This window comes from Zootoca vivipara, chromosome 11 (genome assembly GCF_963506605.1).
Source record: "Zootoca vivipara chromosome 11, rZooViv1.1, whole genome shotgun sequence".
Taxonomy (NCBI): Eukaryota; Metazoa; Chordata; class Lepidosauria; order Squamata; family Lacertidae; genus Zootoca; species Zootoca vivipara.
Window position 1 is genome coordinate 29,422,784 of NC_083286.1, and position 17,176 is coordinate 29,439,959.

The window sequence follows — 17,176 nt, forward strand, 5'->3', positions numbered from 1 at the left end:
CTGTACCAAAAATACTACCTTGGACTTTGCTGTAGCTCAAGGATCTGTGCCTTATTTCTGCAATTTAACTATGCTAAACCTGTTTCTTTTGTGAAAAGGTGAATAGTGCAGTCATGAAATAGAAGGTCTGTTGAAATATCAGAATGAGGACCTGCTTGTTTTTATTAAAGACACTGATTTATTTTCTGTGTATGAGACTTGGAGTAGCTTTAAGGGGAAAAGTATGTTAAAGCGCTTCACATGTGCTGTTGGTGTATGTACCGTATTTCTCTTTTCAAAAACAATGTGGCAGAAATGAGTACTTTGTAATCATGTGTGGTGAATCTATGGTTTGGCAAGGGTAGAAAAAGATAACCTAACGTTCCACAAAGTGGATTATTGGATTATTATTATTTTACTGTGCATTCTAGTGGATCCTATTGACAAATCTAGCTCAATACTAAAGTTGTCCAAGCCTCATTTATTTCAGGGGGACTTCTGCCTACATACTTAGGGTCACAGTTGTAAATTTTAAGAATTCTACTAAAAAAAAATATTATAATATGGTCACCAGATTTCTAAATAGAATCCATGATTGAACAGGGAAATTGGCACTTAATCTGTGTATTGTACTATGAAACCATGTGCAATGTTTTTACCCGCTGGATTGGTTATTCAAAGGAACACTGCCACAAATGTTCTTTACATAATTAAGCCGTTTATAAGTGTTTTGGAATTTATAAGATCCTTATGGCAAGAATATATTTTCTCTTTGAATTCTTAATTCCAGAAAAATGCAAATAAAGAAATATATTTTTAATCGTGTTTAGTGATAAATTGATGTACCCTATGGATATTCCACACTAATCCAAAAAGCCGCTTTAGTTACAGCAAAGGGTTTTGGCATGCCCATTTCTATGTTCTACTGTGAAAAGCAGGAACACATCAGAGGTGTCAAGAGGGTATTTTTCTGCAACATGTTTCTTGTGCAGCAGATCTCCTACCGGTAGTACAAATTTTATTTCATTGTTGATTTAAGGTGTTTATATATACAGTACTGCTTTTCAGGCACACCCAATCAAGCAGTTTACATAAGATTACAACACTAAGCATTGATTTATTTTTTAAACTACAATGGAAAAGACAACGGCAACAACTGCTGTTTCTCCCATCCCCTCAAAACAAGATTGCATTTTGGAGAAGTCCCTGGGGTGACATTTGAAAAAGGGAGGGCCACTACTGGAAGCTGGATGGTAGGATATATGGAATTAATTGTGCTGCTTTAAAAAAAAACCCCTTTAAGCGGGGATATAAGAAGTACTATTACTATTATTATTATTTTATTTACTACCAGAATGTTTCCTGGAAGCACTGCAACATCGTCATTGTTGATGAACTTTTATCAGACAGCGATATATCAGTTCTAGCAATTTGAGTTTTGATTGTCCTGTAACTGACCTGGAAGTTCAGTAAGCATTTTTATATTATTATTCAGGTGGCCTTACCAAGTACTGTTTATCCAAAGCTCTTGTGATGATGCAAAGGGGCAACCCTTTATTAGAAAGCAAGCTAACCTGCAACTGTATTTTATTACACACTACAACACCAGATCCTGTTTTCAGTAAACAGTTTTTATTATTTAAAGGCTAGTTTTTATACTTCAGTGCACACATTTCTTTTTCTTCCCCACAACATAGTTTCATAAGCAATACAAAGTGATATGGTACTCTGCCCAGGCTAGCTCAGTGTTATGTTGTCAGGCACATAACATTTCTGCAAATTAGTTCAGGATAACAAAGCATGGTGTACCTATGTAGGAAACATCTGAGTGCTTTAGCATGCCGCCAACACATCTACCATTCCATCAATTGGAAGTGAATATACAGCCTGCTTCAAATATTGAGTCAACACATTCCCATACTGCAGCAAAATGAGAGTTAATCATTATTGTTAATCTTCTGAAATTACATTATTTTATAACTAGAGGTAACCCAAGTGCGTGTTCAGACTTTCCAGCTGTATTTCCCAGCTACTCAAAACAATTTCAGTAAGTTGCTTCATCCATGTCATCATCACTGCCGGCTCCATAGTCATCTCCATCTTCAAAGTAGGAAGCAATATAGTCGTTCTCCTAAAGGAAATCATATTAGATACTTTAAATTGCTACTTGCAAGAAGTACAGTCACATACTTTTGTTTATATCAAACCTTATGTAACTGGCAGAAATCAATATTACACATGCAGCAAATAAATATAGATCCCAGTCAGGAATGCTTTGATGGTGTTTCCTGCTTGGCAGGGGGTTGGACTGGATGGCCCTTGTGGTCTCTTCCAACTCCATGCTTCTATGTGCTGGTAGTTGAAGGCAAGGTAATGATAAATATAAATGCTTGTGTTAACAACATATCTAATTTAAATGTTTTTAGTCACTTTTGACACCCATGCTCTCCATTCCTAAATGAATTTTCCTTGGTAGCCAATTGATTTCAATGTAATGTACTTTCAATTAAGTGTGGTTAAAACTACGGCCATAAAGCATTTTCAGAAGTGACACAAAAAATACCCCCCTCCCCCCCCAAAAAAATCCTTCTGTTGACAATACAATATAGAAAGTGGAAGAAAGCTGCTTTTAAAAGTAAACAAGATACAGATGGATATGGTTCTGTCATTTGGTTCTGCAATGAAAATACATACAGTATTATCGTTAATTGTAACGATGGAATGGAATGGAAACATCTTATGGAAACACCATACTATTTACGATGGGGAATCTGCAGCCCTTCAGATGTTACTGTACTCCAGTACCCGTCAACCCCAAGCAGTATGGACAGTGGCCAAGAGATGATGGGAGCTGTGATTTGGCAGCGTTCAAAGAGCCACAGGTACACCAAGTTTATTGTACTTGCCCCAATCATGTATTATGTCAGGAAAATAATTATTGCCACCATCTTGATCTCTACAAAATTTTATTTGTTAAGAAAACCAATACCTCTTCATGCTCTTCTTCATACTCCTCTGGCTCCCCCTCCTCCTCCTCTTCCTCTTTATCTTTTTCCTCCTCATCTGATTTTTCTTCGTCTCCTTTCTTTTCTAGCTCCTGGGGAAGGTTAGCAAGATGTCTGTCACATCATCTGAATTTCCAGCTAAGTTTTTTTTAAATAAAAAATAAAAAAATTCTTGCTGGTCAAATAACGAACGGCTAGGTGAACTAAGCAAAGAACTCAGGGAGTTCAAAATGATTTTAGAAATAACATGATATGACATAATTCTTGGACATAACTGTAATTTACTTTCATCTCATTTGCTACTTATTTTCCAAATGGGGAATGAATAATCCTTAACGCAGATTTGTGGTATCCTTTTCCAGAGACCCTTTCTCAAGGATCAGAAAAAAATATGAACTATGAGGAAGCACATTCAGTGGAAAATCCAGAAACCTTACAATTTAGATAAGAGAAAGTGACTTAGTCAAACTTAGGGTAGACCCACTGAAATCAATGGTGCTTAAAATACTGTAGCCATTATTTCAGTTGGCTGGCTTCAACCCAATGGTTTGTGTTCAAATCTTTTTTTAAAAAATTAAAAAATATATTTGAACATGCCAGTTGGTTGTTGTTTTTTATTTGCCATCCTGTCACATATCATAGCATAAAATTGCTCAAAGCAACCATCAGTTAAGGCAAATAAGAACTCCTTGTAGTTATGCAAAGGTGCCCTAAATTATGCATAAGTTTGTCATTGCCCCCTGCCCAATGAGTTTTATAGAGCCTAACCTACTTTTTACATCACTGTTCACAGTGGAGACATACTAGCAATAGTGACTACTACTGAATAATAAAACCTAAGAAGGTAAAGCAGAGTAAAACTGTACCTCTATCTTTTTCAAAACATCCACATTAGTTTTCGGTGTTACAGTTTGTGCTTTCTTCGGTTTTCCACCTGCTGAAGAAAAATCCTCTTACATCTATACTCTTAAACATAGTTATAACAAACCTTCCTCATTATGGAAGCGAAAAAGCTCCCTGTTTGCAAAGCAGGGAATCAGGAAAAATTTGCTCTACCAACAACCAAGTTCTCCTGTGGAAATCCTATGAGTAACTTCATTTGTGAGAAAAGTTTTACTCCAGCAGGTTGGTTTGAATAGTCATATTTTAGAAATAGGAAGAAGGTGTTAATGACACACACACACACACACAGACACACACATATCGAAGGGGAAAAATAACTCTGTAACTTACTTGACAGTGGCAACCTTTGTCAAATGCTTGAAAATTTCAGGATTGCCAGATCAATCCCTTGCAAAACCAAAGGCCTAAGTTATTTTAAGGTTTTGATTGTGTGTGTTTTAAAGTACTCTTTTCTCTTTCCTATGATCCAACAACCAATCAGCCCTTTCTCATTAGAATTATACCACAAAGTGAATGAATGAATTTATTATTACGGTCACAGACCAGTTCCTATAGCACAAAGTAAGGCATACTGAACAATATTATTCATTATTGCTCAACAGCCGAAGAAAATATTTTGACTCCTAAGAGGCATGTTACTTAATATTACTTAGTATGCATGTTACCTTTCTCAGTCTTCTTCTTTGGTTTCAGCTCTCTTGGGAGTCTGCTCCAATCTTCACAAAAGATACATTCAGGTTTTAGTTATTTTTAATAGTTTATGCTCCTTCATGTTAAAGGTATTTCTATGACCAAAGACATTTGATTCAGAACAGTAGCAAGACTTTCCCATCCTGGTGCTTGCCTGTGGAGATCATGGGACTGTAGTCCAACAATTCAGGGGCGTAGCGGGGGGAAGGGCTTGTGGGGAATGGCCCCGGGCACATTTTTCTGGGGGATGCTGCTCATGGGATCATGCCAGCCCTGTGCCGCTTTGCAAGGCTGGGATCTGATTTGAATGATTTGCTGGGTGAATCATTTCAGATCAGATCCCAACATCGTAAAGCAGTTCGAGGGTGGCAGGGTGGCGTGAGAAAAACGCAACTGCCATGCACCCTTCGATCCCAGCCTTGCAAAGGTGTCCCAGTTCCGGCTATCAATCTTCCTTTTGAATGTGGATAGTATCATTATTTGAGCACTGGCAATGCTGAGAAGGGGGGATGGCAGAAGTTTGACATGTGGGCTATTTACTGAGAAATATGGCCTTCAGTATTTTGTACACAGCTCAAGATGCACATTTTGACTGAGAAGACCCGAAATGACTCAGGGAAGTCAACATATTCTAGACCAGGGATGAGGAAACTTGTGCCTCTCTGAATGGTGCTTAACAAAAACTTCCTTTATCCATGACCACTGCCCATGCTGACTGAGTCCCACAACATCTAGAGGGCCACAAGTTCACTAGCCCTGTTCTAGACAAACTCTGCCCCACCACAATTACAGGCCCTCCATCTTTCAAATAAGTGTGACAAAGGAATGTATGTATTGTGTTCCTGAGGGACCTCTGGGAAGCAGCCCTTTCTCTGGAAAGATGTGAAAATATGGCAATGAGTCTATCAGCTCTGAATGAGTGTTTGTGGTTGGTTGAAGTGGAAAGGAGTTCTAGGTGTAAATGCACCTTTTTTAAAAAAAAATACCACTCAGCTCTGGGTGAGATGTATTTATTTAGGTTTGCATTTTTAACTACAGTAGTTGAATGGCACAGAGGAACCTAAAACAAACAATGAACCAACCATGAAATGGGTTCTACATCTAAATACTGAAAATAATGGAAAATTCTATGAAAAAATAAACTGGAATTTACATTTCCTTACCTGGGGTCCATTCTAGGTCCTTTTCATTCATCTGCAAGTATTTTTTGCTGTATCTTTCAACAGGTACAAAACCTGAAGACAAAAACCTAGAGTTGTCAAATATATACAGTATACTATAAATTCAGACAAAGCCAATGCAGAACCACAATCTTTATTTAGTTAAAATGCACAAAGGACTATTTTCAGAAATAAAACCCCTCTTCTGCTTTGCTCACGATAAAATATTTGTTCATTTATTTCTGTATAAGGGTTTCAAGCAGGCATCCCCAAACTGCGGCCCTCCAGATGTTTTGGCCCACAACTCCCATGATCCCTAGCTAACAGGACCAGTGATCGGGGAAGATGGGAAATGTAGTCCAAAACATCTGGAGGGCCGAAGTTTGGGGATGCCTGGCAAAACCTTGGGGATTTTATGGGGATAACCACCTTCGTTTGAAGGATTTGGATCACATCACAAACAGAACTAGAAAACTAGGAGATGGGTTAGAACATGTCCAGATCGTAGGGGTAGATTCAATGGCGCCTTAACACTGTTCTTCAAGAAATTACTGATTGCACCCTTGGTTACACAGGATTAATTCTATCACGGCAAAATTTGCATGCGCAATACTTTCCAGGATAAAACAATATGACAAACTAACCTTCACTTTCATTCTTTTTGGTCATAAAATAAGGCGTCCGTTTCATTGCCCCTCTGAGCTCTTGTTTTAAAGCCAAAAGGTAATCCTCATCCTCTCCCATTTTCAGTGGTATTGGTTTGTAATCTGTTGTCTGTGAAAATCGCACATATTGTGTTGTATTTAATGTAGCTTTGTACTAGTGGAAAGCACTTTTGCTGGTGTAAGGTGAGACACACTCTTGCTCATCCAATCCCTGCTACATTCTACAGCCATTGCACCATATCCTGTCTTGTTCCAGAGGGGCTCCCAACTGCGAGAAAGCAATTTGGGGAGGGGGGGGGGGGCTGCAGTGCATCACAGAGATTGGCAAGAATCAGCTGCCCCTCCTTGTGCAAGTGAAAGTGCCTTCCAACATCATTACTCCAATTGCAAAATAGAGTTTTAGGCCGTTCTCTCTGTCTCTGTCTCTCTTTAAAAAGAACTCACATAACCTTTTTTATTTCGTAGGAATCTTCATAAAATGTTTCTCCAGCAATGACAGGAGTACCGGAGGGTACAGCACACAAAGTGCTGTGACATCTTTAATTACTGTCAAAGAACAGCAGCTAAAAACCCTGGGCACTTTTTATACCAGAAGTCCAAGTGCACGCTGGTTTGGTAATCTAACAGAAATAATTCAGCCAACATGGACACACAAATACGCCAGCACCTGGAGAGCCACTTCCATTCAGTGTGGACAGTACTGAACCAGATGGACTAATGGCCTGACTCAGTATAAAGCAGCTTCCTGTGTTCCTATCTAACATCACCTTTACTAAGTTTAAGCCTAAAGGCCTGGCCTATTGTTTTCTAATATTAGTCTACCAGCAATAGGATTAACTACGGATTTGGCATTTTCTCACTCTTTTTATGTGGCAGGCAAGTGCAACACTTCACCCCAACGGCAACTTGTGGTTTGAAATTCTGGCCGCTTGCTAGATACTCACAGGATATAGTGGAGAAGGCCCAAATACTGCTTCAGGTAGCGCTTCACCTTTAACAAAGCCAATTGCTGCAATGTCAAAGGTCAAGGCAGCACGCCCTCTTCCTCGGCCTGACCTGGCCATATCGAATTCCTGAAAAGAACACCTTGCATTTAATATTTATTCTTGTTCTGCAGAGTATACACAGAAAATATGAATTTTCTTTTTAAAAACAAATAGCCACCACAACAAGTAATTTGAAGAAACACATAATCCACTTTTGCTACTAATTATCATGCCAGTCGTATTAAGGAAAAAATCACAAACCTGCAGTCGGTGGGGTTAATTAGGCCTCGCTATACAGCTGCCAGGGCCATTTGGCAAAGCCGCACCCAACTGCCATATGGCAGCAGGTTAAGGACATGTAACGTGACCCAGTCCAAAGGAGGTTTGCAGGCACTGCTTATCAGCAAGAACCCTTGATACCCCAATGAATCTTGGCAGGAACAGCAGTTTTCTTCCCCCGCCCAGTCATTTTTAGGAATGCAGCCCCTTCCCCCAGTGCAAGCCAGTGCCTCCCATTTCCATTGATGCACATGGAGCAGAAACATCCGGCAAAATGGCCAATGGGGAAGCACGAAAGCAGGTTTCCTGCTAATGGCCCTCAAGGCAACAGGGTCCTTGCTGGGAAATGGGGCAGAGTTTTGCCCCTCACCAGCACTTTTGGGGAGTGCAACCTTTTCCAGGGTTGTAGCTGGTCTTCCTGCTGCGTGAAAAAAGACAGAAGAACCACAGGATAAACAGGCAACGGATTGGACAGTGTCAATGTGCATGCCCAGTAAGAGGCGAGTGAACGCAGCAGGGCTAAATGCCTACTGGGGAAGCACTTCATGTCCCATTGAACCAAACTGATTTTGCTTTAAATAAACATGCATGGAAACAATACAGTACACATGTACTCAGAAATAAATCCCACTATCCAGCAGGGCTTCATACCTCCAGATGAGGTGTCACAGATAAAAAAAGGAGACTCTTGATGCTCCTTTCAGCCTCCCCACCTTATGCACCGATGAAACCTTATTTCTGCTTATTGTATACTAAACTGATCACAAAGCCATCCTTAAGAATGCTTCATCTCACAATGTACCTAGAATATCTGCAATTCAGTTCAGCGACCTTTGCTGTTGGTGGTGGGGTAGAGAAACCACACCCTGGCTTTACAGGACCAGACACTGGAGCAGCCTTCCTCAGCCATAGGTTCTCCATAGGTTTCGCACTACAACTCCCCTCAATCCCAGCTAGGGCGAAGATGCAGTTGCCCCTTTCCCTTCCTTAACTTCTACAATCGTAGAGTTGGAAAGGTCTCCTCGGGGTCATCTAGTCCAACCCCCAGCAAGGCAGGAATCTCTTGCCCAACAGCTGGAACCCAAGATCCTGAGATTATGCGTCTCACGCTCAACCGATTAAGCTACCTCACAAAACATTTTTTTTTATCATAAGGGTGCCAGTGCATTACCAGGAACAGATAAAACAAAAATAAATAGGGGCAGCTGGAGCATATTAGGACTCACTTCCCCAGGGTGCGCGCTTGGAACTGCACGAAGCTTCCGCGAGCAAACGACCCTCTTTTGACTCTCACGAAATATTTAAGAGGGGAAAGCATTGGGAGAGCCGTGCCTCTTATTCAGCCGCACGTCAAGCACCACCATCGCATTGCATCTTAAAAGCCCAATGGCAACCGCCTTCTCGCAGCCTCACGCCTCTCCGCTCCAGCCCCGCCAGGCCGCTCCTCCTGCAGCCTCGCCTTGCCCAGCCCGCCATCTCCGACCCGCTTGCTCGCGTGCCCGGCGCCGCGCTACCGCAGTGGGCAGGGACGGGGCGGAGACCTCTCCCTTGCTCGCTCGCTCGCCCGAGCACGTCCCGCTCAGGCACCTCCGTCCCCGCCTCCTCCTCCTAGGGCTCCGCCCCAGCTCCGTGCTCGGCTCGCCGCGCGAGAGGCGCTACAAGCGGGCAGGCAAGCAGGTCGGTGCTGCGTCGGCGGCGATGTCGGCGCTGGAGTGGTTCGCGCACAAGTCCCTGGGCGGAGGCATCTACTGGATCCAGGAGCGCTTCTACGAGTCGGGCAACCGGGCCAACATCTGGCTGGTGCGCGGCTCGCAACGGGACGTGGTGATCGACACCGGCCTGGGGCTGCGCAGCCTCCCCGACTACCTGCGCTTGGCCGGGCTGCTGGGCGCCGACGGCGACGAGAAGGCACTTCTTCCTCCGGAGGGCGCCGCCGGGCGCCCCAGGCCGCTGCTGGCCGTGGCCACCCATGTGCACTTCGACCACGCCGGCGGGCTGCACCAGTTCGACGAGGTGGCCGTGCACAGCGCCGAGGCCCGAGCGCTGCGCCGCGGCGACAACTACGAGACCGTCACTTGGCTCTCGGACAGCGAGGTTGTGCGCCAGCCCACCCCGGGCTGGAGCGCCCGGCAGTTCCGCGTGCGGCCCGTGCAGCCCACGCTCGTCTTGCAGGAGGGTGAGTAAAGGAGCACGACGGGCGGCGATCTGCTGCCCAACGCCCGCCCGGGGGAACGCCAGGCTCCGGGGCCTCCTTGGAAGGACGGAGCTGGGCTCTACGACGTCGGGGTGGAGAAAGAAAGAAAAGAAAGAAAGAGCGCCTCTGGCCATGCACAGAGGGACTTTCTCTCACACCTCCAGGGAACCGTATGAGACTTGCGGGACTGCGGACGGGCCGGGCGGGAAGGTTTGAATTGCAGCAGCCTGACTCGGGCCTCGCCTCGGGTGTGCCAGCAGAATGGCACGGATTCCCCTCAACTTAGTTAGAAAGTTTCCCATTATTTGCAACGAAGGCAGTTGGAGTGGCAAATGTCTATGTGATATGAATTGCCTCAAGTGCCTCCACCTCTCGTGTATAGTTAGCAAATGTGCTTGTGTATGTCACGAATATTAACATTGTCCGTTACGTTCTATATGTAATAAATTGCTAATGTTACTGTAGGTGCTTCATATTCAGGGCTGGCGGTGGCTGTGTGTTTGGCGGTGTTGAAGAGAATGACAGGCGGGGGGGGGCGTAGGCTCCAGTATACAAGAGGATGTGTAAAGGGAAGGGTTTTTTTTATAAAAAAATGCCCTGGTCCTATGTATACAGAGAGAGCAGAATCAGGCCTGTTCCTTCTTTGGCTTCACCTATCACGATGTGTAAAAGGGCAGTTCTGAGCTTTGAGAACTGAGATTTCTGGGATAAAGGTACCGGTAGGTACGTGCATAGCTTCACTTGATAGGCTTTGAGGTGCCTTAGGAAAGAAAACGTGTAGCAGGGGTATGGAACTGCTGGTAGGGTGGAGAAAGGAGTTGGAAAGGGAGTGGTTTTTGTTTTACATGGATTTTGTATCCGTAGACACTTTTTCAAAAGCTTGATAAAATAGAAGCAAAAGGCTGTAGCCCACCCTTTCCCCTTTTATAGGGAGGGAAAGAGGATCTTATAATCCTGCTCTTCATTTTGTGCCCCCCACCCCACCCCCGGCTCTGAGTGTGTAATGTGGGGTGTGGTATCTTCTCCTTTAAGGTTTAAGTATCCATATATGCAGGAGTTGTGGGTATCTGGCAAAATCCACACAGGTTGATATATTTTAAAGGGCACACCAGCATGAATATGCACTGTGTCTGTGAATGTGAGAGTATGGGTGGAGACATTACTAGTAGCTGCTGAAAAATACGTAGAAGCCTTAGGCATTTGTAGATGTTTTTGCTATCCATAATGAGTTTTGGAAAAAAAAAACAAATCCCCAGTAGCAGATGCAAGCTTAGCCAGCAGATATATGTAGCAATAAGAATCTACACTGGAGGTTATCACATCGGGGAGATGTGAGGAACTAAACCACAGCCTTAGTTTATTTATGGCATGCTTACTCTCAGCTGGTATACATCAGTCCATGTACAATTCTATTTTTATATAAAATATTACATTATATATACATATTGACCAAATCAGAACTCTACAATTCTATGATTCCTTTTAAGCACCATCCCAAAGTAACATTCTCTGATAATAATCTAACAGTCCTGTGCATCTTTACTCAGAAGTAAGTCCTACAGTACTTAGTAGGGCTTGTTTACTAATAAGTATGTTTAGGATTGCAGCCTAAGTCATTGCGATATACAATTTCATATCTTAACTGGAGTTCGATTTATGTTCTTGTCTCTAGCTGTCCTATTAATTAGGTTGGTTTCCCCTCTCAAATGTACATGTTATATAACAGGGATGGGGAAGCCTCGTGACACAAGGCAAATCAGATCTCCTTTCCATCTGTGTCTTTTTAAACCCCGCCCCTATCGCACCTATTTTAGACTGGCTTAGGGTAGGGAAATCTCAGGCCCAACAGTTGAATGTGGCTCTTCAGGACATATCAAGCTTTGACCTGGCTGGACCACATCCCTGAAGTGTCATAATGCTGTTTGCTTGGAGGGATGGAGGATGCAGAGATGTTTGAGGGGGCTGTAGAAAACTGGTTTTTGAACAGCTGGAATACAGCCTATTGTGAAAAGCTGTCTACGGTTGTAACAATTGTTTTTCTCAAAATTTATCTTCTGTACCATGAAAATAAATAAAAACAGAAAAAAATGTGTGCCCCCCCGTTGCTCTGCCTGCTTTTACCTCCATCCCCAACTACCAATGTTGCCCATTGGGGTGTGTGGCGATTGGCTTGGAAAAACGGTTTCCCATCCAGACTCTTTGCTTGTTTTTAGAGCCAATTCTGAAGCAAAAGGACAGAGCTTGCTTTGGCTTGAGTGCAGACACCAAAACTAAGATTTGAGGAGCCCCCTGCCCCTCCCTTCCCCTGTTAAACAAGTATTGGGTGAAGACAGCGCAAGAACAAAGAGTGTTACTTGGCTTCCAGTCTCCTCACAAATTTTATATAGAAATTTATGAAGCTGCCTTTCTGCAGTTTGGGCTGTTGGGCCACCTAGCTCAGTATTATCACAGTTTTTGTGTTTGCACATAATACTAAGCCATGGTTTGTTCAGCAAACAACAAGTTGTCTCACAGATAAGCAAGAAAACCACCGTTTCCCCCCCCCCCACACCAAATTATGGTTTGTTTGTTGCCAGCAAACAATGGTTCGTCTGCTGAGTTGGACTTTCAGATAAGCCATACTTAGGCTAAATAAATCATAGTAAGGGCAGGGAACTAATAAAGGTCCACAGGCCAAATTTGGCTCACCCTGCCTCCCTATTTGGCCAGTGAGGCTGTTATTCCGATACCACACCCAACCGCCACACACCTGACATCATATGTGACATCAGGTGTGGGGCATATAGAGACAGGGCCTGTCTTCCCTGTAACTATCATGGTGACTATTCCCCCCTACCCTTGTAGGCCAAGTTTGATAACTAGGCAGGGTGACCAACCTATTGATCAGCTGATATTATGACATCTGATGATTGATAGGTGGGTGGTACTGACCACCTATCAAGAATTGGCCCATGGGCTGGAAAGAAGATAAAGATCTGACCCACTGGGCTTAAAAGGGGTTCTCATCCCTGGCTTGATGCTGTGTATGAACCAGGCTACTTACTGACTAGAAGCAAATCACTGGTTTTAGATGGGTCTTTCCCAGCCCTTCCTGGAGATGCCAGCAATTGAACATGAGGTCTTTTGCATGCAAAGGATGTGCTGCACTATTGCCCTATAGCCATTTTCCCCAAAGGTGAGGCTGGGATGCCAGGAATAAATAAGGTATTTGTGTCTGTCTTAAGTTATATTTAATAGTTTATTTGCAATGTTCGAATGTACATATTGTCCATGCTTAGTAAGTTCTCACTAACAGTATATCTACATGTGGGCATCTAGGTGTATACAGTGTCACATTAACGGTTCTGCTAACCATTCTTGCCAATTACGGTAAATGCAAAATGCAAAGTGTTTGGGAGAACATTAAAGTAAGCTATTGGTTATCAGTTGTAACATTTTCATTATTGAATCCTGATTTGTCTTCAGGGTCCTTAAGAAGGGGTGACTAAAAGAAACAAACGTATTACTTTCTGATCAAGCTAGATGAAATTGGATTCTGAGTATAATGTTCTCTCATGGGGAGGTGACGTTTTGGAGGTGATAAGCCTGCCAGTTTGCCTCTTTGCTTACAGGAAAAACACAGCTAAGGTCCAAGAAGACCATTTGATTAAGATGCCAGAGTGAGATATGAGATCATAATCCCATGCACTCACATTTCCAGATGGAGCACACAGTTTCTGTTAGTGTCAGATCCTGGAAAACCTCTCTGAAATATATTTCCTGGGATCAGAAGTTTAGTATGCAATCATAAGATCACATTATTCGAAGTAAACATTACTGAAATAGTGAATGTACATATTGTTGCTAGCTCTCACACAGAAAGGCTTACAATGGTGAAAGCTCACATTGGCCTATTTTACACAGACGAACCCAGATTTATAAACCCATGTATTATAAAGTTAGAAACAGGCATGTTCTTTCCTTGCTGTTCCCATCATGCACAGGCATCAGCTCAGAGATCCAGGTTAGTTTTAGAACAGAGTTCCCTGATGTATTTGAAACAGGAAACTTTGGCTTAATGTTGGGTGACTAACCAGGATGTTAAACCAGAACCAGGTCAGGTCCCAGCTTAATATCCTGGTTAACTTCCATTTTGGAAACAGTGGGGAAATCTGGAATACAACAAAGATCTCTGGACTAAATAAATCTGGTATGTAAGGAGGTAAAGAGCAAGGGAAAAGTGCATGGTTCCAGATCACAGTGCCTGTAGGTTTGCAGCCTTTGCTTAGACAAAAAGATGTCTTCTGAGATGACTTGAGCACAAATAGCTACTGGAAATAGTCTGAAATTAATTTCAAGCAACTAAAAGTATTACTGCATCAGAAGTTAAAGTGTTTGTTTATATATTTAAAAAATACATGGTTACTATGAGATTTCCTGTCAGCAATTTTGATTGCCTAGATTTGCAAAATTAAACAGATTTGAAATCTAATGGGATTTATGAAATGTAGCAACCCAGCTTTATGCACTTTATCCCTTAACTCCTTATCCTCTGGTTCATCCCATATCAATTATCATTGATACTGGGAAAAGAGAAGAATATAAATAATTCTAATGTGTTTATTGCCGAGAAAATCCAGCCAGTGATACCAGCCAGTAAAAATTCATTATAGTGATAAACGTTTCAGAATAATCTAATTTTTTATTTATTTAATCACTGGCAAAAACAAGTGTTGCCATATGGCCTGGTTACTTGGGATTTGCCCAGATTCTGGGCATGCCATCCAGTGTTTGGGGCCATTAAGTTGGTGCAGCAGATCCCCAGCATTTCCCCTGATCTGTAGAGACACTATTCTGCTGAATTGCTTGATTAGAACTCACTTGAACCTTCTGTTGCTCTAGCCAGAGGCAAATTTCAGCTTTGATAGTGTTCCACTTTGTCTCCTTTGCATGTATGACCAAGAAGACACATACATGTACAGGTACACGTCTACCCACCCCGTTGGAATAATAAGAGCTGGGAATGGAAGCTTCTCCCAGTGTCAGTATTCTGATATTTGTTTGTTGATTGTACAGTGAAACCTCGGTTTACAACTACCTCTGTTTATGAACACCTCCGTTTATGAACGCCATGAACCCGGAAGTGTTTACATCCAGGTTCCGCGGCGTCGGATGCGTAGATCACGCAAAGAGATCTGCGCAGTGCATGAGCACAAGTGCTCTTATTGGCGCTTTGCGCACGCGCAAAAGCGTGTCTTCGGGGAGCGAATGCCTCCGTGGAACGGATTGCGTTCGTAAACCGAGGTTCCACTGTATTGGAAATTTTATTTTTTAAACTTTTTTTTTTAAAAAAATCAAAGTCCCTGAAGATGCTTTTAAGAAAATGAAACATCTGGAAATGTGAGTTTGGCCCTTCGCTGTTATGACTAAAGGTCACTGGCAGACCTGCCTTCCTTAAAGCCACCTAAGCTTGTGGCCATTGCAGCATCACGTGAATTCTTTTAACAGGTGATTGCACACTGTCTCCCAGTAAACTTAGTTAAATAATATCAGCTTCTATTATTTTGACAAAATTAGAAGCTGTATTTGCTCTTTTCACACTTTTTATAAAGCTCTGCTATAATCTCTCCCCTTTCTGTGACAAAAATGTCATTCACCACCCCACCCTGCGATTATTTCAAATGCCCCTTTTGTACTTCCAGCTCAGCAGGGTCCTTACTGAGATGCAACATTTTTTCATATGGGCAATCCTATTATGAGATTATACTACTAGTTGTTTCATTTTTCAGTCTCATTCCTAAAGCTGAATTTGACTTTTTTACTGCTGCAGTACACTAAGCTGACATTTTCAGTGACATTTCTTTCATGAACACAATACCACTTTGTGGGTGTTTGGAGCCAATTTAGGTTCTATCTGTATAAATATGAAGGTTAGATTAAACAACAACAACCCAAAATGTATCACTTTGAACTTACTTGCACTGAATTTCACCTATTAATTAGCATGCATACTGCACATTAGTGCATTCAGATGAGAAACTCAGATACAGTAAAATAATTTCGTGCCAAAAAATCATTTGAGAACTTTGCTGTGAATATATCTGTGTTCATGTGCAAAATTTATTAGAAAGGGGATATTTTTATTTTTTTTATTTCATTTTAAAACCACCCTTCGTCTAATAGCATCCCAAAGCAGTTTACAAGCATTTCTACATTAAAAACAATTTAAAAATTCATTCTACAAATTTGAAAATTCATACTACAATTTTGAACCCATAATTAAAATACCATTGAAAATATTTTACAGCGGGCAATTGACATAACCGCTAAGCTTAATGGGTCAGTTTCTTCCAAAGGCCTGGGGGAAGAGGTACATTTTTAACTGGCACTAGAAAGTTAGGTAACATCAGTCCCAACCATGTCTTTGAGGGGAGGGGATTCCATAGAGGGAGCACCACCACAGAGAAGGCACTGTCTTGCGTCACCATTCCAGGGGCCTTACTTAGCGGAGGGACATCCAGCAGCACCTTCCCTGCAGCTCTTAGTATATGGGCGGGATAGCATAGGGTGTATAGCTTGGCTGATATAGGGAGAGGTGCTGGACCAATAGGCAAGATGTTCATGCATGCATTGTTTGACTTTCCTATTAACACTTCTAACGCTGAGGTTTGTCAGAGAGCTCAACCTTTGTAATGAAGTAAATTTGGTGTTACGTTTCTTGCGATCATGCTTCAAAGTCCGATTCCTCTCCCCACATTATTTTGTTCTTTGTTTGTAGGGGATGTGATCCACCTTGGTGATAGACAGCTCACTGTCATGCATATGCCTGGCCACTCAAGAGGAAGCATTTGCTTACATGACAAAGAACGGAAGATATTGTTCAGTGGGGATGTTGTATATGACGGATCAATGATTGACTGGCTTCCCTACAGCAGGATAAATGACTACGTTACATCCTGCCAGCGACTGATAGACTTAGTGAATAGAGGTCTTGTAGAGAAAGTCCTTCCGGGGCATTTTAACACATTTGGAGCTGAACAGCTCTATCGTTTGGCTTCCAACTACATTTCTAACGCTGGTGTGTGCCACAAAGTTTCTACGTGCGCAGTCAGATCGATTGCAAGCCTAGCACTCCGTGCCACAAATTCCAGAACAACTTCATAGTATAACTTGTTTAATAATAATAGTATTGTAAAACCCGATGGCATATGTAAGTTTATTTAAAGGAAAAGCTGGCTGATAAGCCATAAAGATTCTTATTTTTATCTACTTAATTTCTACCAATATAAACTAGTAGCTGTGCCAAAGCTACTCATTTTCCTTCTATTTTTTCAAG

General features: G+C 42.3%; 2 protein-coding genes across 3 annotated transcripts; one reads left to right on the top strand and one right to left on the bottom strand.

The window, feature by feature from the left end:
* Positions 1 to 1,347: 1,347 nt before the first annotated feature.
* POLR3G (RNA polymerase III subunit G) lies at positions 1,348 to 9,107 on the bottom strand. 2 transcript variants are annotated; one of them, XM_060280204.1, is made up of 8 exons: positions 8,894 to 9,107; positions 7,347 to 7,475; positions 6,382 to 6,511; positions 5,741 to 5,812; positions 4,553 to 4,603; positions 3,851 to 3,918; positions 2,969 to 3,076; positions 1,348 to 2,110 (listed from the first exon to the last, which is right to left on the bottom strand). In XM_060280204.1, exons 2-8 carry the CDS (start codon positions 7,464 to 7,466, stop codon positions 2,024 to 2,026), a joined length of 636 nt encoding a protein of 211 aa, XP_060136187.1. In that variant the 5' UTR covers positions 7,467 to 7,475; positions 8,894 to 9,107; the 3' UTR covers positions 1,348 to 2,023. The 2 variants fall into 2 exon arrangements, with proteins under 2 accessions (XP_060136187.1, XP_034955705.1); XM_035099814.2 differs by having other exon boundaries at positions 3,851 to 3,921.
* A 200-nt stretch (positions 9,108 to 9,307) lies between these two features.
* On the top strand, positions 9,308 to 17,124 carry MBLAC2 (metallo-beta-lactamase domain containing 2). The gene is made up of 2 exons (XM_035099806.2): positions 9,308 to 9,843; positions 16,619 to 17,124. Exons 1-2 carry the CDS (start codon positions 9,366 to 9,368, stop codon positions 17,002 to 17,004), a joined length of 864 nt encoding a protein of 287 aa, XP_034955697.1. The 5' UTR covers positions 9,308 to 9,365; the 3' UTR covers positions 17,005 to 17,124.
* The last annotated feature ends 52 nt before the right edge of the window (positions 17,125 to 17,176 follow it).

Bases quoted from the DNA above. Each gene is read 5' to 3' on its own strand.
- POLR3G (XM_035099814.2), bottom strand. From the start codon at position 7,466: ATGGCCAGGTCAGGCCGAGGAAGAGGGCGTGCTGCCTTGACCTTTGAC. The intron at 6,512-7,346 runs GTGAGTATCTAG...CGATTTTCACAG, and splicing joins GGCCTTCTCCACTATATCCT to ACAACAGATTACAAACCAAT. The intron at 3,922-4,552 runs GTAACATGCATA...ATTTTTCTTCAG, and splicing joins AAAGAAGAAGACTGAGAAAG to CAGGTGGAAAACCGAAGAAA.
- MBLAC2 (XM_035099806.2), top strand. From the start codon at position 9,366: ATGTCGGCGCTGGAGTGGTTCGCGCACAAGTCCCTGGGCGGAGGCATC. The intron at 9,844-16,618 runs GTGAGTAAAGGA...CTTTGTTTGTAG, and splicing joins CACGCTCGTCTTGCAGGAGG to GGGATGTGATCCACCTTGGT.